Source organism: Cervus canadensis, chromosome 6 (genome assembly GCF_019320065.1).
Source record: "Cervus canadensis isolate Bull #8, Minnesota chromosome 6, ASM1932006v1, whole genome shotgun sequence".
In the NCBI taxonomy this organism is placed as follows: Eukaryota; Metazoa; Chordata; class Mammalia; order Artiodactyla; family Cervidae; genus Cervus; species Cervus canadensis.
Genome location: NC_057391.1, coordinates 38,544,237 through 38,566,063, shown reverse-complemented (window position 1 = coordinate 38,566,063; position 21,827 = coordinate 38,544,237). Strand labels below are relative to the sequence as shown.

Sequence of the window (21,827 nt, the reverse complement as noted above, 5' to 3'; positions counted from 1 at the left end):
CTACCCTTATTTTAGCTGTACAGAATTTTAACCTAAAAATAAGTTTGGCATGGCAAGCTTCATTAAATTGTTTTTTTTTTTTAACAGAATCCATTGGGCTTTTTCTTGTTCACTGTCAGATATTTAGAAAATATACATCAGTGAAAAGAAGAAAATAATCTTCTGTAATACTACCACACCCTGATAGATTATAAACATTTATCTTCTAGTATTTTGTCTGTTTGCATTAAAAATGAGAATCTTATGTACTGTATTGCAGCTTTTTAAAAATTTTAGCAATATAAGATAGACAGCCTTCCAGTTCAGTAAATATTGTATGGCATTGTTATTTCAATGACTGCATAGAATTTTGTTATATGAATATGTTGCAATTTGTTAGATCATCTGTTTTTGGACATTTTTAATGTTTCATTATCCTGCAGTTGGAAACAGTGCTGTAGTGAATATTCTTGTAGATGTATTTGTTTTTAGATCTTTTTTTCTGGTTTCAGATTTCATTATCCTGCAGTTGAAACAGTGCTGTAGTGAATATTCTTGTAGATGTATTTGTTTTTAGATCTTTTTTTCTGGTTTCAGAAGAATTCTGTGTTGGTGAACATTTGCTTCAATAACTTAAAAGTAAAAATCTTAATTTTCCTTTTAAGACCCGAAAATAATAAATTGCAATTCTAAGTAGTTGTGCCTCCTTTCAGACATGAGGAAGAAGTAGCCAAGCATTTTTTGTGTTTATCTTGTCTTTCTGTTATAGTTTTGCTTTTCTGAAGGTCCATAGTCTCTCTGGTGTGTAAGGCAACAAATCCTTTAGTGGCTTTTTGCTAAGGCTGTGCACAGACTAACTGGCCTTGGAACAGATAACCAGTTCAACAAGCATGGTGGCTATTAATTCTACTTCCTGACTTTGGGGGACAGTGACTCTTGGCTTTTCATATAGCCTAGCTAAGATCAAATATTTTATATAAATGTAAGACCTTGTTAGCAGAAACTGTGGTGGTCCTGAGAAGGGCATTGAACGAAGGGAATTAGTTTCAGGAATTGGTGTTTATAAGTTACTGATGTCATCATTGGTGGTTTTTTCCAGGTGATTTAAACTAAATTTCTTTAGTTTGTTTGGGATATGTCTGTAAAATACAACCTGGCATCCTCTCATGACTTGGTTAAAAGTGAAGTGAAGTGAAGTGAAAGTTGCTCAGTCGTGTCCGACTCTGTGACCCCAAGGACTACACAGTCCATGGAATTCTCCAGGCCAGAATACTGGTCTGGGTAGCCTTTACCTTCCCCAGGGCATCTTCCCAACCCAGGCATCGAACCCAGGTCTCCCACATTGCTGGCAGATTCTTTACCAGCTGAGCTACAACAGAGACTCAATTTAGTGATTTAAGCTGAGGTTTCCCTCATTAAAAAAAGTCATATGTGAATAATTTATTATCTAACCTACTTTATTATATATGCACTGTAAGCCTGTTTTGCCTACTGTATTAATAAGTAAAAGTGAAGGAATCGACCATGTTTCTAGGCACACTCTGAAATATTTTGGAATAATATATTTTGTAATTAACCTGTGTTCCCAATTCTTAAGATTGAAAGATTTGATGTCTTCTTTCCACTGTAGGTAATGCATGATCCATTGAAAACTTGGCAAGATGCACCATACATTTTTATTGTACATGTTGGCATATCATCCTCCAAGGAATCATCAAAAGAAAATTCACGAAGTAATCTTTTTACCAGTAAGTATATTTTGTTTCTTTTTATCATTTGTATTACTACTGTCTGGTTGTGTTGCATGGTGGGTAGTGTCAAATTGCTTTAGAGAGGGAATAAATGAAGAATGTTGTCAAGTAGAAAAATTGAGGGAGAGAAATTAACATTTTTCTGCATCCAGTGTGAACAAGATACAGTTTTAGGTACTCATATTTTATTACTATGTATTATAGATATTAGATTTCATTTCCCTTTATTTGATACTCCTGCTTTTAACTTTTTCAGTTAGTATCATGTTCTCAATAGACTAGTTAAAATTTAGTTACTAAGTCAAGACTTGGACATTTTTAAATTAATTGACTTGTATTATTTTTTAATGTCTCAGTTTTTCTTACTGTTCTCCTTTCTACTTTTGCCACCCATTTCAGGGAATCATCACCTGGAATTTTACAATAACTTATTAATTAGTCTTGTTTTCTGTAGTTTCTTTTTTTGTTTCTTCCTTCTTTGCAGTTTTCTTCCCTCCCCTGCCTTTTCGAGTAGAATATTGAATAGAAGCAATGATGGTAGCCATCCTTATGTTGCTTCTGACTTTATTGGTAGTATTGGCACATTTCACCATTGAGTATGGTATTTACTGTAGATTTTTCAAAATATTCTTTGTTTCAAGATTTTTTTTTTTAAGAATGAATACTCAGTTTTATGGAATGTTTTAATCAAGTTTATTAAATTGATCATATAGATTCCTCATTTAATTTGTTACTGTGATGCATTATATTAACTGATTTTTTAGTGTTAAACTGTTCTTGAATTTCTGAGATGCCATTGTTTGGCCTTGATACACACACACACACACACACACACACGGATTCTATTTTCCAGAATTTTATTTAGAGTTTTTTGTCTATGTTCAAAGTAAAATTGGCCTAATATTTTCATTTCTTGTGTGTCTTCTATGGGTTTTGATGTTCAGGTTATTGCTGATCTTCATGCAATGAATCAAAGAATGTTCCCTGGTTTTATATTCTGTTGAACAGTTTTGGTAAGGATGGAATTATCCATTCCTTAAATGGTTTGATAGAACTCACTTATGATAGTGTTTTGGCCTGATGTTCTTCTTTTCCCCCCATGAAGATTTTAGACAACTGACTTTTTTTCTTTAATAGTAATAAATATTTTAGTTTTTCTATTTTTCCTTGAATTGGGTTTTTTTTTCCTTCCCCCTGAGAAATTTTCCATTTCATTCAGGATTTTAAATTTGTTGGCATAAAGTTAGTAATGATATTTCTTTTACCAAAAAAAATTTTTTTAATTCTTAATATTGCTTTCATGCCTTCTCTTTTTAACTTGCAAAATCTTTCTAGAATTCTGTTTTACTATATTTTTATTCCAATTAACCAGTTTTTTGCTTTGTTAATTTTCCTATTTCATTGTCTTTTCATTAATTTTTATTCTTTATTTCATTTGACTTAATTTTAAACTTTTGTTTTATGGATTCTTTTTTTTTTGCATTGAGCATTTGATCAATTTATTTTTCCAACTTTTTTTTTTGTTTGTTTTTTGTTTTTTGTTTTTTTTTTAATTTTTTATTAGTTGGAGGCTAATTACTTCACAACATTTCAGTGGGTTTTGTCATACATTGATATGAATCAGCCATAGATTTACACGTATTCCCCATCCCGATCCCCCCTCCCACCTCCCTCTCCACCCGATTCCTCTGGGTCTTCCCAGTGCACCAGGCCCGAGCACTTGTCTCATGCATCCCACCTGGGCTGGGGATCTGTTTCACCATAGATAGTATACATGCTGTTCTTTTGAAATATCCCACCCCTCACATTCTCCCACATAGTTCAATAGTCTGTTCTGTATTTCTGTGTCTCTTTTTCTGTTTTGCATATAGGGTTATCGTTACCATCTTTCTAAATTCCATATATATGTGTTAGTATGCTGTAATGTTCTTTATCTTTCTGGCTTACTTCACTCTGTATAAGGGGCTCCAGTTTCATCCATCTCATTAGGACTGGTTCAAATGAATTCTTTTTAACGGCTGAGTAATATTCCATGGTGTATATGTACCACAGCTTCCTTCTCCATTCATCTGCTGATGGGCATCTAGGTTGCTTCCATGTCCTGGCTATTATAAACAGTGCTGCAATGAACATTGGGGTGCATGTGTCTCTTTCAGATCTGGTTTCCTCAGTGTGTATGCCCAGAAGTGGGATTGCTGGGTCATATGGCAGTTCTTTTCCAGTTTTTTAAGGAATCTCCACACTGTTTTCCATAGTGGCTGTACTAGTTTGCATTCCCACCAACAGTGTAAGAGGGTTCCCTTTTCTCCACACCCTCTCCTGCATTTATTGCTTGTAGACTTTTGGATAGCAGCCATCCTGACTGGCGTGTAATGGTACCTCATTGTGGTTTTGATTTGCATTTCTCTAATAATGAGTGATGTTGAGCATCTTTTCATGTGTTTGTTAGCCATCTGTATGTCTTCTTTGGAGAAATGTCTGTTTAGTTCTCTGGCCCATTTTTTGATTGGGTCATTTATTTTTCTGGAATTGAGCTTCAGGAGTTGCTTGTATATTTTTGAGATTAATACATTGTCTGTTTCTTCATTTGCTATTATTTTCTCCCAATCTGAGGGCTTGTTTTATGGATTCTTGTATTGAATATTTAATTCCCAAGACCAGAGATGGGTCTTATTCTCCATAATAATATGGAATATAGCAGATCTAGGCAAACCAGAGGTGACCTGGCAGTTTCTGGACCCAAGGCATATGTATATCCTCCAGACCCATGGCTTTCTAATGGGCAATAGCCTCATTGAACAGTTGCTAGTGTTTACTTTGAACCTTCTTTCTTTGAAAAGGATGGAGAAGAAACCCTGCTCCCTCCAGTTCAGCCTCTTCATTCATCAAATGACTCTGTTCCCCCTTTATCTTGAACACCTGCTATTTTCAGTGATCTAGTAGAAGCTGCATGCTCAGCTACTGCAGCTTTAGGACCCAGAGTCCACCTTGACCACGGGTTCAGTCTCAGGCACTGTTCTGCATTTTTATTCTGTTTTGATATATGGAGCTGTTTATCTTTTCAAGCTCCTGTCCTTTTTGTTTCCTCTCTCTTTTTTTGCTTTTGCTTTATCCATCTGTCATTTGGAACTAAGAAGGTGATACTCAAAACTTAACTATACCTTGTGGAAGCCCTAAAATTCTCTTAAGACAGTTTTATCTTCTTTCTTCCCTTCATTAAAACCTTTGGTATCTTCTGTTACCTATAAAATGTTCAATTCTGCAGCAAGACTTAGAAAACTTCACAGATTATTCAAGTTTACCTTCTTCTGCCTTTTGTCAAAATGCTACTATATAGTACCATGTACAGTCTCAGAACTACATGTCCTTTAAATGTATCCTGCATTTTCACAACCATGATCATTTTCTTTGATCATGTAATGTCCTCTGCCTAGATGGCTTTTTACTTTGTCATAGAAAATATACATCCTTCTGGGGCTGGCTCCGGGGGGACAGTTCTCTGTTGCTTTCCAACTCCCTCTCATATGGGGATGGTAATCCACTTGGTGGCAGAATACATGCATCTTTCCATCTCCTATATTTTCCATAATGTGTGTCACATGGTAAGTGCTCAGAAAATGTATGTTATATTTTAGCATCGGGCAGGGATTAGCTTTAGAGTGCCAGATAGTAAATGTTCTCTCTGCTACAACTACCCAGCTCCGCCCTTTGGTGTAAATATAGCCATTGACAGTATGTAAGTAAGCGGATGTGACTGGTTGCCAATAAAACTTTGGAATGGTTGGCCCAATTTGGCCCATGTACTGTCTTTTGCTGACTTCTCCTGTAGAGTAAACAGAGAATGTGACAAATATTTACAAAGTGTTTGTATTTACTCTTTCATTAAATGAAGAAGGTTTAGATTACTAACCAGTTTGGCTATGAAAGTTTTGTGATTGCTAATATGGGATGCTCCTTTTCTTCATATAAGTATTGGGTCTTACTTTTAATAATGGTATGTCCTTTTTGCTTGATAAAAATTAGTAAGAAATATTTGTTGCATAGTCTGTATCTGGAGATAGATGTCACTTTTCAGATAAAGCAGTTTATTTATTAATCATACATAAATTTATCCAGGTAGTTTTTATCAGTTACAGTTTAAAAATAGTCATAGGTTTACTTCAGTAAGACAGATCTGTCTTTCACATTCTTGTTGTTACTGTCATTTATTTTGCTTCATTAAACACTTTGTTGTTATTAAGCAGTTTCTGAAAATGATATGTTAATAGTAGGAAAGTTAAGTAAAATTGAAGTAGGTGAAAAAGAAATAAAGCAATAGGAAAACAGGTCAGGAGAGAGAAGAGGCAAAGAGGGTAACAGAATGAAGAAATGAAGCCCTGTACTTTGCAAAGCATGTTAGTGATGTGAGAAAAAGCATATGTGAAGTATGTTTGGAGTTTAGAGGAGATGAGGAATAGCTCCAGTTGGGCAGCTCACCAGGCTTTATGGATGAAATACATTCAGCTTGGTCTTTAAAGGATATGAGTGTGGGAAGAGAGGACTTCTCTACCAAAAATGGTGATGGAGCCAGAGACCTGTGCAGGACACAGCATGAACCATCAGAACACTTCATGGTTGAAATGGTTAAAAGTAAATTACCCAATGGAATTTTCATTAATTCCATCAAACAAATGTCAGATGATGTTTCTGTTTAATTTTTTCATCCTTTACATTAATTCTGAGGACTGTGTTTTGGCAGTGACTGTTGAAGTGAAAGGTCCCTATGAATACCTCACGCTTGAAGAATACCCACTGATGATTGTAAGTGAACTTAAATTCTTTAACCTCAACATTAGATGTGTTTAACTTGTTTTGAGGCAGTATTAAAGACTTGTTCCTGAACAGTTCAGAAAATACTGCTTGTGGTTCTGTACTTACTTCTTACTAGAATATGATCTTGGGAGTATCAGTGAACCCCTCCATGCCTCATTTTCTCATTTATAAAATGAAGAATTCAATGACTTGTAGAATTTTAGAGTTGGAGAATACCTGATTCACTTTTGACATCTCTTGGATCCAAAATGGGGTACTTAAAACTCTGTAGTTTCTGATCCCACTTAGTGTGACTAAATGATGATGCTTTCTCCTTTTCAGTCTGTGTCTGTCTGAAAACATCCTTAATCTATTTTCAGGTTTCTTTTTGTTCTTGATTGTTGTTTTTTCCTTTCTTTTTCTTTTTTTCCTCGTACTTTTAGAGTTTTCCTACTCTCTGGTGTTCCATAGCCTTCAGCTGTATCCTAACCCTACCTTGCCTTTTTTCCTCTCTGTGTTGTCTTCATTTAAATAATTTTTGATTGTGAGCTAAAAAAAAACCTTTTAATACAGAAGAGTGGTCACTCTTGATGACAGGTCCTTAGGCAGTCTCCCTCTGCCCAAGAGGAGACAATTTTTTTATCTTAGTATTGAACTTTACAGAAATAAAGAATAATTTTTTAAATAGAATGTGTAATATGTATATTTTTTATAATATGTTAAGACTATGTATAGATTCTAAATTGACTCTTGGCCCTAATCCTTCTTTTTTTCTTTTACCCACTTTGATGACAGTTTTTCATGGTGATGTGTATTGTATATGTCCTGTTTGGTGTTCTGTGGCTGGCGTGGTCTGCTTGCTATTGGAGAGATCTCCTGAGAATTCAGTTTTGGATTGGTGCTGTCATCTTTCTGGGAATGCTTGAGAAAGCTGTCTTCTATGCAGAATTTCAAAACATCCGATACAAAGGAGAATCTGGTATGTACCAAAAAATGTTTGCCAGTTTGTGAGTGATTGGTAGGTGAGACTTAAGAACAATTTTCCCAAGGTCAGCAGTCATTAAGTAGGTGTAGCTTTTTAGTTACTTGATTATGAGAACAACTTAAGCAGAATCACTGTGATAGTGAAATTGTTTTTAATCTCTTAACTTGTGGGGTCAGTGATTTAAGAGTAAGGTATGAGAAAAAAAAAAAGGGTAAGGTACGGTACTGAAGTCGCTCAGTCATGTCCAACTCTTTGCGACCCCATCGACTAGCCTACCAGGCTCCTCCGTCTGTGGGATTTTCCAGGCAAGAGTACTGGAGTGGGTTGCCATTTCCTTCTCCAAAGGATCTTCCCGACCTAGGGATCGAACCCAGGTCTCCCACATTGTAGGCAGACACTTTATCGTCTGAGCCACCAGGGAAGATTTAAGAATAATTTTATGAAATATACTCTCAAAAGTTGCAACAGTAGTGGCCATTTTGGGAATATTTTCACCATTATTGAATCTTGGTTGCTATTGATTTTTAAGGTACCATTATTACATTCATCTAAGAAATAAGAAAGAAAGTAAATACTACCAGTTTAATTGTAAGATGCCATTGATTGTAAGACACACCTTGATTTCAAAGCTACCTTAGAGGTGTGGGGGTTGTATCTGTTTGGTAAAATACAGTAATACCATGAAAATAGAAGAGTATTTGTGGTTTAGTAAGGTGAACAGATAATGATAGAAATTGTTTTGTACTGAAGTGTTTTTTGATAGCTTCAGTTCTCTCATCAGACCATATAATTATTTTTTTCATTTAATTATTAGTAACTATTATTGTAAGATATACTAATTAGAACTTTCTCTAGTCTTTGAAATGGCTTGAAAATAATAGGTGTAAAAAAAGAGTTGAAAATTCTGTTTGTGTTTTGTGCTTTTCTGTGCTATATTTCACAGTTTTTTTTTAAAATGGGAAGAATTCTCCTTAGATGCTATAAATTAGATCCCCTGGAGAAGGAAATGGCAACCCACTCCAGTATTCTTGCTTGGAGAATCCCATGGACAGAGGAGCCTGGTTGGCTACAGTCCACAGGTCCAAAGAGTCGGACATGATTGAGTGGCTTCACTTTACTTCACTTCAGGGTATTCTGAGGTTTTAGTGAAGTAGGTGGTGGAGAGGGAAAGTAAATTGACACACCCAGATTACCCTCCACATGAGGAAGATCCTATCAGCTTCTACTTGTAAACATTGGCAGAATCGGTATTCTTTTCAAGTAGGACTGATACCAACGTTTATTCTGAAGAATGTTAAAAATCTACATTTTGGGTCTAGAATTGTACCTTTTCCCAAACTTGGATTACATGCTGCACTGTTTTTCCGTTTTTTTCTTTCTCACAGTCCAGGGTGCCCTAATCCTTGCAGAGCTGCTTTCTGCAGTTAAACGCTCACTGGCTCGAACCCTGGTCATCATAGTCAGTCTGGGATATGGCATAGTCAAGTAAGTATTGTCTTTAAGTATTGCCTTCCTAAATGGAAGAGCAAATTAAGATGCTGATTAAATTGAAACAGTGTTTCAGGTTCCCAGTGTCCTTCTGAAAGAGTTCATATAAGAGATAGTTATGAAGTCAAAAACATCTGAAATTTTGTAGATTTGTAGAACTTGGAAAAACATTAGGGTTTGATTTCACTGGTTAGAATTCAGGGAGCATCTGCAGGAAACCTGCAATGTAGCAAATGACATTGAAACATCAAACTTTGAGAGTAAACTTGTTGTCTTTACTCTTCCAAAATATTCTTGCAAATCAGATTTTTTAAATAGGAAGAGTGTTCTTGGATGCCTTCTATATATTAGACATTGTTCTAGGTCCTAGGGCTACAGCAAGAAAACGAAAGACTTGGAGTTTACATTTATGGGTGGGCTGGTGCACAGACAAAGGTATGTGAGTGAAAAGTCTAATGTGTCAGTGAGCAGATAAAGCAGGGACAGGGTATAGAGAGTTCTAACCAGGAGGGGGAACTCGAAGTTATAATTATGGTGGTCAAGGAAGGCTTCACTTAGTGACATTTAAGAAAAGATCCAAGTTAGTGAAAGAACTATATATACACCCCAGGGAAGAGATGCTAAGATGTGGTCAGATTCTTTTATATTTTGAAGATGGAGACAATGGACTTCACTGATAGAGCAAATATATGACATGAAAGAAAAAAAACGAATCAGGGATGATGCCAACAATTAATGTTTTGACCTAAGCAAATAGAAGGATGGAAGTGACATTAACCGAGTTCAGGAAGATCTTAGGTAGAATAATTGGGAGTAGAGCCAGGATTAAGAGTTCACATATCCGAACAAGGGAAGTAGGAGGAAGAAATTAGGGCAGAGACATAAACTTGGGAGTCATCAGGGCATAGATGTTATTTAAAGCCTTGAGATAGGATGTGACCATCAAGGAAGTGAATGTATATAAAGAAGAGTTGAAAGGATTGATCCCTTGAACTATTATTATTTAGAAGTCAATGAAGTGAAGTAAAATTGTTGTAGTTCAGTTGCTCAGTCATGTCCAACTTTTTGCAACCCCATGGACTGCAGCACAACAGGCTTCTCTGTCCTTAACCATCTCCCAGAGTTTGCTCAGACTCAGGTCCATTGAGTTGATGGTGCCATCCAACCATCTTATCCTCTTTGTCTCCTCCTCCTCCAGCTTTCAATCTTCCCTAGCTTCAGGGTCTTTTTAGGGCAGAGGAAATTGAGAAGTGACTAGTGAAGTGGGAGAGAAGCTGAAGACAGTTTTAAGAAGGGAGTGATTAATTGTGTCAAGTAAGAGGATTGAGATGTGAACACGGCTTTAACTACATGAATGATATTAGTGACCTTAAATAAGAGTGGTTTTGTTGAGGGGCAGAACAAAAAGCTTGATTGGAGTGAGTTTAAGAGAAAATAGGAGGAATTTTCTTAAATAGGGGAGAGGAATTAGGAGTTAGGTATAGGCAGTTATTTTCAAGGTGTTTTGCTTTAAGTGGAATTAAAGAAATGGGAGACCTTAATTTTTAAAATTTATTTGTTTATTTAAGAGAGTTTTGCTTTAAATGGGATTGGGGTTCTCACTTTTGCAATTTATTTATTCATTTAATGTGTGTGGTTGCTTCCTGTAGGCCAGGAAATATTCTGGGTTTCTAAGATAATACCAGATAATACCAAACTGTCCATTTGCAGTTTCTCTAGTGTATAACAAAATGTAAGAACAGGCATTGGTAAGGCTTAGGTAGACATGATTTAAGGCAGTGCATCTCACATTATAATGCTCTAATGAATCTTCTTGGGGTCTTGTTAAAATGTATATTTTGATTCAAAGGTATTTGAATTTCAAGGGTCTAAGATTTTTCCTCAGATGACACTGCAGCTACTCGGACTTTTCATTTTTGTTGAATTTTGAGCATAATAACAGGCTATTTAATGAGTTTTAATAAGATTTTGACTGTATTAAAGAACTGTTAAAATTTTTAGATTTGATAATGATATTGTAGTTATGTTTTCTCAAAGTCCATATCTATTTAAAATATACAGAAATATATATATATAAAAGATAAGATGTCTAGGAATTGTATCAGGATAATATGGGGGGTGAAAAGTGGATGAGATGTGCATGAGGCAGGAGTAGTTGTAGGTTGATGGCTTTTGGGACTGGATAATGGGTTTATAGGGGTTCATTTTACTATTGAATATATTTCAGGATTCTCTGTAATAAAAAGGTTTTGAAAAATTTAGTAGTAAGGGATTGGATCTCAAGTTCTAGTGTTTACTGTCTTGATTTAAAACCATACATCTATTTGAGTTTTTTTTTCAGGTAGATCAAGTATGTCTGGCTTATCTCTGTTAAGTTGTTAGCCTGTGTTAGTCAACATGAGTTTCTGTTACTTAACTTGTCCTGGGGTTTGTTGCATTTGTACTCAGCTATCTCTTTTCTTCCTCTTTAGGCCTCGCCTTGGAGTCACTCTTCACAAGGTTGTGGTAGCAGGGGCCCTTTATCTTTTGTTCTCTGGCATGGAAGGGGTCCTCAGAGTTACTGGGGTCAGTACTGCTTAATCTGAGTTTTTGTGGTCCTTCTCCATTTTGTGATCATTTTGTTTTTGTCTTGAAGTTAATTAGAAGTGTCTGTGGGCTTCTTTACTGTTTTCCTCTAAGTCACCTTTGGGCTCTTGTTTCCAAAACGTATGTATAATTTATTTTTCTTTTTAATCTCTTAGAGCTTTATAAATTTAATGTGTGATGAGGAGTGAATGCTTTCCCACCTGTCCCCAAATTATTGCTTATTTACTAGTTCCTCAGTGGAAAGCAACAATGGAGCAGTGGGCTCCATTCTTGCATAAGTGACAAGCATTTTCTGGTTAATCTAATTTTTGTTTTAAAGTGACAGTGCTCTTTGCTTAACCAGGACTGGAATTTCAGAGGTTTCTTAAAATTGAACTGATTATATTTTATATAATTATTGAGAATTACATAATTATGCCTTTATCAGGGATGAAAACCAAAGCACTGAGATATATGATAAAGAAATTTATGTTAGAGCTGGTTTAATTTGAAGAAGTGGGCCTCCCTAGCTCATTACTCTCTCTAATCAATTATCAGATTAAAGATGATAAATACTGTAAACTTTTCTCTCAATTGAACTGAGCTCAGTAAGTTTTGCAACAAATTGCCCCTTAAATGAAACACTTTATGGATGCACATTTGGTTTTCAAGTTGCACTGTCCTCTGTATGTAATTTTCTTAGACTTTCAGCAACTTTAACCCTGTCAATTTCATTTTCTTTCTCCTACTACTGTAGTATTTTTCGTATCCCTTGACTTTGATAGTAAACCTGGCCCTCTCAGCAATTGATGCCTGTATTATTTTATGGATATCCTTTCAATAATGCCCTGGTGATTGAGTAATTAGGATTGAATGAATAAATAGTATCTTAAACTTAGGAAAACGAGCAGCATAATTTTGGGGACAGATACTTACTTGCCTTACATCTTATTTTGAGATGAGCTTTTTTCGTAAAATATGTTGTATACAATTCTAGAAATCAGTAATTATTAGTATATAAATGATGCAGAAAATTTTAAATGTGAAAAGAGTCTTTGACTCAAAATCAAAATGATGAAAAATGATAGGTTGGGATGGGAGCGTGTACTGCCATAACGTTTTTGGTATAGTCACTTCTTAATGTGGATCTTAATGTGGTGGTTGTCCCTTATTAGTTAGCAGCATATTTCACTGTGTTGAGATTGTAGTCAACAAGTTGTGTGAAATGCTAACAGCTGTATATTCTGCATGATGGTTTATCAGAAGGGAAGAATGATGTAGGTACCACATGTTACTCCACTTTGTTTTCTTTAAGTTAAAATGCAAAATCACTCCAGTTGATTATATAAATGCAGAATCATGTGCTGATTTCTTCTCTATGCCTCTCTGGACATCTCTTTTTTCACCATCTCTTTTTCTTTGTCTGCAGGCCCAGACTGATCTTGCTTCCTTGGCCTTTATCCCCTTGGCTTTCCTAGACACTGCCCTTTGCTGGTGGATATCCTTCTCATTGGCTAGTTTGATGGCCATCCATTTTCTCCTTTTGGAGAAAAGGATCTTTTTGTAAAGGATTTTTTTTTTTTTTAATTTGTTGATTACTCCTTAGTCTGGGATTAGGGAATTTTCAGTTTAAAAACCTGAGGCCTGAGGTAAGCAGTTTTCTTGTTTGTTTTTAATTTTTCAAATTGCATCAGAAATTAGTGACGGTGTCTGAGCACAAAATACAAACTTCTGGCGTTCCTTTTATTTATTTACTTTTTACACCTCCCTCTCCTCCTTTTTTTTAAAATGAACTTTGACTTTGGACTTATTTGTCCATCCCACTTAGTGTTAGAGTGACTGACTGCTCTGCCATTTCTTTCAGCCTCTAGGAATTATTAAATGCTTTGAAAACTATGAAAAAATTTTGATTCTTAAAATACGGTTTCAAGACTTCATAAGGTTATTTGACTCTTAAAATTCTATATGAGTTTAGCAGATTTAAGTCCTTACAGGTCAAATGTTTTTGAACCCCTGTTCAGAAGGTGACTTGGAATTGTCTGAAGGCTTCCACTCTTTGAAGTAAATTTTGATTCATTTGCAGGTGAAGTCAGCCAGCACACAACAGACAAATTTTTTTTCTCCTGCTTCTTAAAATTAAATACTGTTTATTAGAGATTTGGCCTATTGAATGAAGGATTTGAGTTTTTGGATTTCTTTTTTTCTTGGTTTTATGTATATGCTTCTAGGTATAATCGTGCAATATTATTGTCTTGATAAACTAATGGTATAAAAGGCTGAATGTAAACAAAATAAGTTTATGAATTTGAGTAGATTGTCATTTATCAAAGATCTTTGAAATTAAAATGTTTTTGATTCAAATGATCGGGCTTTCCTACATCAGTATCTTTCAAGTGTACTTTGTGAACCTCTGTAAATACAGGGAGGAATGAAGAGGAAAGTGGGACAAGACCAAACAGAGAGATAACCCAGTGTTTAGGTAGCAGCTAGATATTTGTCAAAGCACAGAACAAGCTCCAGCTCACTCATTTTTGTGTCTGCTCATTCTGAAAGTTGGATATGAGGGCAGATATCCTCTTTAGTAGTCATCAGTTCCCCTTCTGTCTTCTGTGGCAACTTCTCCTTGGGAATAATGTTCTGAAAATGGAGAGTCATTACTTTCAGAGGCTAACTGCCTGGAATACTCAGCCAATTGTAGTTGTACCATCCTTTTAATTCAGGGTCAATCTAGCTGCGGATGGTAGTTTTCTTAATGTTACACGAGGGATCTAGGTGTAGAACTGTAGAAGGTTATAGGCATAAGTATTTATGACCCTAGGCTGGGTTAGCTGGGACAGTGAGAACAGAGCTACTTAACGTTAGAGGAAGAGAAAAGATAATGCCGACTCCTATTCCCTTGCCTGTTTCTCATTTTCATTTTCTTCCATTTGTCTTCATTTTCTTTTTCATTTTTGTTTCTCTAGAAAACTGCTTCCTGTCTTAATTTCTCAATTTTTAATAATTTTTCTCTTCTTTTTTTTTCTTTTTCCATTCTCATTTTATCCTGGTTCTGTCTTCTCTTCAGTATCTCATTGAAAAGGAAGACTTTCTTATTAATCATGTTGAGGCCTGGGAGTGTTTGTGAGATTGAGAATAAGCAAGCTGTAAGACCTCTTATCATTAAGATAATATCTTCAGAGAAACTTGAGAATTAATTTACTAGCTTATTGTTTTTTTCTGAATGTTGATTTCCTTGACCTTCAAACACATATTTATTAGCCTGACTCAAACAATGAAGCTATTAAAACTTAGGAGGAACATCGTAAAACTCTCTTTGTATCGACATTTCACCAACACACTTATCTTAGCAGTGGCAGGTAAGTCTTCCTGATCTTTAAATGGGATCCTTTTAGAGTAGAGATTCTTAACCCGAGAGATCACAGGTGGACTCTTTAAAATTACATAGAAAAGTTTTGTGCATTTTTCTTGGGAAATGGGTCTTTAGCTTTTGTTATTCTCCAAGGTGTCTGTGGTTCAGAAGAGGTTGAGAATCATTTAAGTATAATAGATGAAGAATAATTGCATTCACTTTCAGTTCTTGGTATATCTCTGTCCTGTATTCATTCTTTTTTCTTGAGGCAAGTTAGTTTCAGTGCCATACAGCATTCATATTTATTTTAGAAGACATTAATTAATACTTCCTTGCTATAGAGTTTTAGGTCAGAATATGTTGCCTTTATATTCCTTCCACGTCTGTTACTAAGCATGCGTAAAATATAGGCATTAGGTAGACCACAGCCAAAGTAGGTTTATTTTTTGCCTTTTGGCTCCTGTAACCAGTATAGTGAGGTCTGACCTATGACTGGAACCAACAGTTGTGTTTGTTTTACAATCATTTTATCAACCCTTTCCCCCCATTTGACTGGCTAACAAAAAATTAACATTTACAATATTAAGGGTAAAGGAAGGGAAAAAATTATTGATATTGCTGGTAAAAGCCATATTTTCAATACTGTCTTTTCCAGTTCTCAGGGTTACTGAAGTAGTCAGATAGTAAACAAATCTACTCTTTTAAGTACAGAAATTTTTGACAAGAGTACATATCATGGACCTTGTATCGAGTAGTTAAGTAGTTTTGTATTGTATAAGTGTGTAAAATAGCAGAAAGTGTAGTGATCATGTTTGGGGGTTAGGGATGTGTGAGATTCCACTTAACCAGAATTGAATGATGTAATGGGGGATGTAAACCAGCATTCACACTGACCACGTTTGTTTTTTCTGTTTCCTCTTAGCGTCTATTGTGTTTATCATCTGGACAACCATGAAGTTCAGGATAGTGACTTGTCAGTCGGTGAGTTAACAAACAACATACATTTAGGAATAGTGTACTGTTTGTTGTACACAGACAATTATGTTGATGACAGTGGTAAGGTTTGCATTTTATAACAAATTAGGGTTAGGTCTTCATTCTGGGAGTTAGAATACTTCTTTCCTCCTGAGTATTTTATATATACCACATATGATATATACCAGTAGTTCAAGAGAATTTTATAAATGATAACCACAGACTGTCATAACCCAATCTTGCCTTAACTAAAGATTCTCAAACAAGAAATCCAGAGTCTTAAACATTAAGTTTGTGTGAATAATGCTGATCTGAGTAAAAACCACGTCCTTAAGATCTGAGCACAAAGAATATGGCCAATAACATTTCTTTGGAGGGAGCGCAAGCTCTAGTATGGTAAAATTAAATAAATAGAAGTGAAAATTATTTAAAAAAAAAACCTGATGTTATTTTCTCTTACCTTGTATAAAAACCCTTCCCTAAAGATTCTCAGCTACAATGAAGCTCTGACAGGTACTCTGTCTGCTTAGAGCCTTTTCTGTAGTAAACACTACAAGGAAAGAAATTAGGTTCATTTACTTTGTTTCCTAAGCACGTGGCACAGTGCTTATTAGCACATAACAGGCCCTTAGTGAATACAAGTTGAATGAATAAATGTGGTTCTTGTTCTATGCAAAGGGCTTTGCAAACAGCTAGTTAAGATGGTATATTAATATATAAATTTTTGCTCCCCTTTTGGTAGGATTGGCGGGAGCTGTGGGTGGATGATGCCATCTGGCGGTTGCTGTTCTCCATGATCCTGTTTGTCATCATGGTTCTCTGGCGACCATCTGCGAATAACCAAAGGTTTGGGGACGCTTCTTATTCAAGCTGATAACCACTAAATGGATATGTTATCAATTAGGCGTGGTTCAGTGAGTGACACTGTTAGGGCTGTGTCATATAATGGAAGTAATACTTTGTGGGTCCATGTTTAGGAAATTGGGCTCATGTACTATTAATTTGAGTTGTGATTTTCAACATGCTGCCTCTCTTCATCTCTCTGAGCCTTAGTTTCCTTTTCGTATAATGAGGGGGGAAATTGATACCTATTGATATGAGGTCCTTGTCAGTTCCGACATCTTCTGTTAATATTTGTACGGGTAAGTAAAAGGGAAGTAGATTGTGACAATTGTAATGAGAGTATCATCTATCTACTTTCCAGGAGGAAAGAACAATTTGTATAGTTGTTAGCTCAGCTTACTGTAACAACAGAAAGGGTAAAATGAGAACTTAAGTGACTGTGGAATAAAAATTAACATGTGAATTTGCTTTATTTGTAGGCAAATCTCAATTATTTAGGAGTTGGCTGTCTTTATTTTGTTATTAGCCATACCTTTGTTTTCCTGTTTTTCTCCTTTCTTCTTGTGCTTTAGACAATTGTGAGTTTATATTATACAACTGTACCACCAAAGAAGGAAAAGGTTGAAATGGTATAACCAAAGGTCTGGTGACCCTGCTTTACATTAGTTTTTTTTTAATAGATAGGCATCTCATAGATTTATTTCTGTGTCATGTTATGTATTGATATATGTATGTATACTCTTTTTTTTATCGTCAATATAGAAATTTATTTGAATTCAAAATAACATGGTTATATTTGGATATTGAGGTCCTGGTGTCTGGATGTCAGCCTCCAGCCTCTGGTTGTGCTGGAATGTGAAGCATGTCCACATACAGGGCCTTCCAGATGCCACACGTTCTGCAGGACGCAGGCCTCCACAGTATTGCATGTAGGATATACTTGCCTTTGGCAGCCAGGCTGACGACTGATAGGTGTCAAAACTTATCCTTCTGGGCCTCAGTGAGTAGGGGAAGATTCTGGGCTTCATCTCAGTGGTCAGCATATGTCCCACAAGCAAACGCCATCAACAGCTGCAATGTGGAAGCAAAGTTCCCCTTGACCAGCTCTCTAACGTTAGGCATACCCAGCAGTTCCCCAGATATGTAGACGTCAGCACCTGGTGGATGAATGTGGCCGGTGCTGCCCCCCTGACTGACTTGGCCGGGAGCAGAAATTGCTCTTGGTTCTCCCTTGTCACGTTTATCTCCGCACTCGTGGCTGCACTGAGCTGAAGGGACCTGGGCTCAGGAAGTGTTAAACTTCCATGTGGCTCTGCCTCCTTTCTTAATGAGGCTGCCCAGAGACCAGGGCCTCCTGCCGACTGCCTCCTCATACTCTGGGTCAGACTCTGCAGGCCACTAGCTTGGAAGCTTTGTCTTCCAGTGTACTGCGCTTATCATTTCTGGCAGCTTCTCAGTCTTCGCTGCCACCTGCCTCTACAAATTGATCTATTGATCTTCTGCTCATTTGCTGGCTATATCTATACACAAGAATTTTCTCTTTCTTCAGTCTTTTAAAAAAAATGTTTGCTTTACCTCTCTTCCTTTCTCCTTTTTTAAAAGTACATTGTGCACACTCCCTGTAACTGCAGTGTTAATAGCCTAATGTGATGTATTCTTCCACATTCTATTCCTTGTTCACATGTGGAATCTTCTTTTACTCACTCAACAGTGCACTGTTGAATGCACAAGGCAACTGGTTTAAATTAAACCATCTATTTTCATGGATGGCATTATATATATTACATGGTACAGATGTACTACAGTTAATTAACTTGTTTCATATTGATAGGCATTTGGACTATTTCCACTTCGGGTGTTCCAGGGTTTCCAAGGCCACATATGTTTAAAAGGACTCATGAGACTCAGTATACAGTTGTACTTTTTTTAAAAAATTGATTAATTGTTATTTATTTTTGGCTGCATTGGGTCTTCACTGCTGCACAAGGACTTTGTCTAGTTGTGGTGCATGGACTTCTCATTGCGGTGGCTTCTTTTGTTGAAGAGCACAGGTTCTAGAGTGTGCAGGCTCAGTTAGTTGCATCTTGTGGGCTCTAGAGTGTGAGTTCAGTAGTTGTGGAAGCACAGGCTTAGTTGCCTTGCAGCATGTGGAATCCTCCCAGAACAGTGTTCAGAACCCATGTTCCCTGCATTTGCAGGGGTATTCTTAACAACTGGACCACCAGGAAAATCCCAGAGCAAAGTTTGTTACAGCAAAATGGTGAGATCAGCAAGAGAGACACAGAGTATAGAAAAATCCTTGTTTGCTGATGTTCTTCACCTCCTCTAAGGAAGTATTTATACATCATACATGCTTCTTTTCCCAACACAAAAAATACAGTAATGTTTCTGCCCATGGAAGACCATTAGAGACTCAGCACTCAGGTTATTACTGGGGCCTGGCCATGTAAGCACCTTGTATCTTCATGCCTGCCAAGTGTCTTCAGTCATATCCTACTCTGTGCAACCCTATGGACTGTAGCCTGTCAGGCTCCTCTGTCCATGAGATTCTCCAGGCAAGAATACTGGAGCAGGTTGTTATGCCCTCCTCTAGGGGGTCTTCCCAACCCGTGGGTCGAACCTGTGTCTCTTATGTCTCCTGCCTTGACAGGTGGGTTCTTTACCACTAGTGGCACCTGGGAAGCCCCACTTTATATCTAATATGCACCAAAATTCCAAAAGCCCAGAAGTAAAGCAAATTTTATTATAGACTGCGTTGTACAGACAGCCTAGGTACAGTGGCCCACCCTTAACCTAGGGAACAGTTCAAGTACCAAGTTACTGGACATCAGCCATGGAGCATCATTGTAAGTAGGTCCTTCTAAAGGCCTGCTGTGAATGCAAACTATTATATGTAGAATGGATAAGCAAGTTCCTATTGAATAGCACAGTGTACTATATTCTATATTCTGTAATAAACTATAATGGAGAAGGATATAAAAAAAGATGTATATGTATGTATAACTGTATCACTTTTCTTTACAGAAGATATTTTTTTTTTTTTTACAGAAGATATTAATACAACATTGTAATCTATATTTGATAAAAGAAAAATAAAAATTATGGTTACTTTAAAAAAATCCAGCTTCAATCTAAATAAATAATGGCTTGTAAATAAATAGTAAATATTACTGTATTACTGTAATAGTAAATATTACTATAAATAAATACCTTTTATGCACAGGAACATTAAAAATAGGAATAAGCTATAAGAATGTTTTAAATACCCTTGTACATTTTACCGACTCAAACTTGGGCTTGTTGCCTGTGCACAGTAAGGCCCATCTGCTGACCCTGGGTTGTGGTGAAGCAAAGTACAGTGTTTATTGCAGAACACAAGCAACAAGTCCGGGCAGCTAGGCTAAAAGACCCAAACTCCCCTGTGGTTTTCAGAGAAAGGTTTTTGGTTTTTTTTTTAACTCGCCAGGCTCCTCTGTCTCTGGGATTTTTCTAGCTAAGAATATTGGAGTGTGTTGCCGTTTCCTACTCCAGAGCAGAGAAAGGTTTTTAAAGATAGGGGGTAGGGGTATGGGTGCATGATCAGCTCATGGACATTCTTCTGATTGGTTAGAGGTGAGATAATTGGGAATCGGTACCCATCAACCTTCTGGTTCCAGCCAGTCTGGGATCTATCGACTTTTGGCAGCACATAGTTCCGCCTGGTGGGGGTTTCAGTATCTGAAAAACAGCTCAAAGGATGTGGCTTAGACTATTATATGTAGCCCATAAGGAGGAACTTAAGTGTCTTTGACTTTGTTGAATGGCTGAAATATTATTGTTTTGTCTTGCTTGACTGTTTTCCTTTGCTTCCGCATTTTCTCATTTCTCTGATTGAATTTTTTCCTTGGAACTCGGGGAAGGCCTAGGAAGCTAAAGTTTTTCTACAAACAAAAGGCCAGCAGAGGGTTTGGAGCCAGGGAGGAGGGAGGTAGTGTGGGGAGGAATTATCCCAGGAAGATCGTAGAGGGTCCTGCTCAGTTATATACATTTATTTTTATATCCTCCAGTACCCCTATGCCCCATTTTTTTCTTTCAGTGCACTTATTATCTTCTAAAATGTATATACTTTATTGTGAACTATCTACCTTCTCTTTCCATCCCCCATCCCTCAAACCAGAAGTACATTCCACAAAGACCAAGAAATGTTCCTGGCTACCTGGAGTTAGCCAAGGTGCAAAATCTGAGGGAATGGTCCCTATAAGACTGTCTCCACTTTTGACACACAATTGCAAGTTCAAGGATTTGCAGAACCAGTTCAGATTTGATAATTCACTAAAAGGACTCAGAACTCACTGAAAGCTGTTGCATTCATGGCTATAGTTTATTACAGAAAAGGGGTAAACATTAAAATCAGCTTGGAGGAGAGACTTACAATACAGAGTCCAGGAGGGGTCCAAATGCATCTCTCCAGTTGTCGGCTCCCCATGGAGTCACAGACGGTGTTCCTTCCTCCTGGCTGCACTGTGTATATGACAGTGACAGGACACGCTGATACTGCCCACTGAGGGAAGCTCCCCCGGGCCTGTGGGACACTGCTGGGGTTTGAGTGCCTGCTGCCTGTGTGGCTAACCTTCAGTCTCCAAGGGGGCCTGGAGGTCAGGCTTGTAATCTTTAGCTGCTGGTTCCTCTGGAGACTGGAAGTGATATTGTGTGCCCCAGAGTATGTGCTGTGTTTAGTCACTCAGTTGTGTTCGCCTCTTTGCAACCCCATGGACTGTAGCCTTCCAGGTTCTTCTGTTCGTGGGGATTCTCCAGGCAAGAATACTGGAGTGGGTTGCCATGCCCTCCTCTAGGGGATCTTCCAAACTCAGGGATCAAACCTAGGTCTCCCGCATTGCAGGTGGATTCTTGACTGTCAGAGAGCTTAACACAAATCACATTATTAGACTATCCTGTGGCCAAAGCCAGAGTGGGTAACCAGTGACACTCATATCAGGCAGGACATGCCAGGGAGATAAAGATCACCTCCTATTAGTCAGGGGCAAAGACTAGGTCTCTCTGTGTATACAAGGTGAATTTTTAAGAACACACTGGCACATAGCATATTCTCAGTACTAGTGAG

The 21,827-nt window shown here is 37.1% G+C and overlaps 1 protein-coding gene across 3 annotated transcripts in view; it reads left to right on the top strand.

Annotated features, from left to right (window-relative positions):
• TMEM87A (transmembrane protein 87A) overlaps window positions 1-21,827 on the top strand; it is a 39,644-nt gene that overhangs the window by 11,132 nt on the left and 6,685 nt on the right. For 2 of the 3 annotated variants that reach the window (XM_043471574.1, XM_043471572.1), the window contains exons 7-15: window positions 1,610-1,727; window positions 6,469-6,530; window positions 7,317-7,500; window positions 8,892-8,991; window positions 11,466-11,559; window positions 12,317-12,388; window positions 14,807-14,915; window positions 15,831-15,889; window positions 16,626-16,729. In XM_043471574.1, coding sequence (XP_043327509.1) covers window positions 1,610-1,727; window positions 6,469-6,530; window positions 7,317-7,500; window positions 8,892-8,991; window positions 11,466-11,559; window positions 12,317-12,388; window positions 14,807-14,915; window positions 15,831-15,889; window positions 16,626-16,729 — 902 coding nt within the window. Of the gene's footprint in view, window positions 1-1,609; window positions 1,728-6,468; window positions 6,531-7,316; window positions 7,501-8,891; window positions 8,992-11,465; window positions 11,560-12,316; window positions 12,389-12,988; window positions 13,058-14,806; window positions 14,916-15,830; window positions 15,890-16,625; window positions 16,730-21,827 lie in introns of all 3 variants that reach the window. The other variant, XM_043471573.1, reaches the window with a different exon arrangement.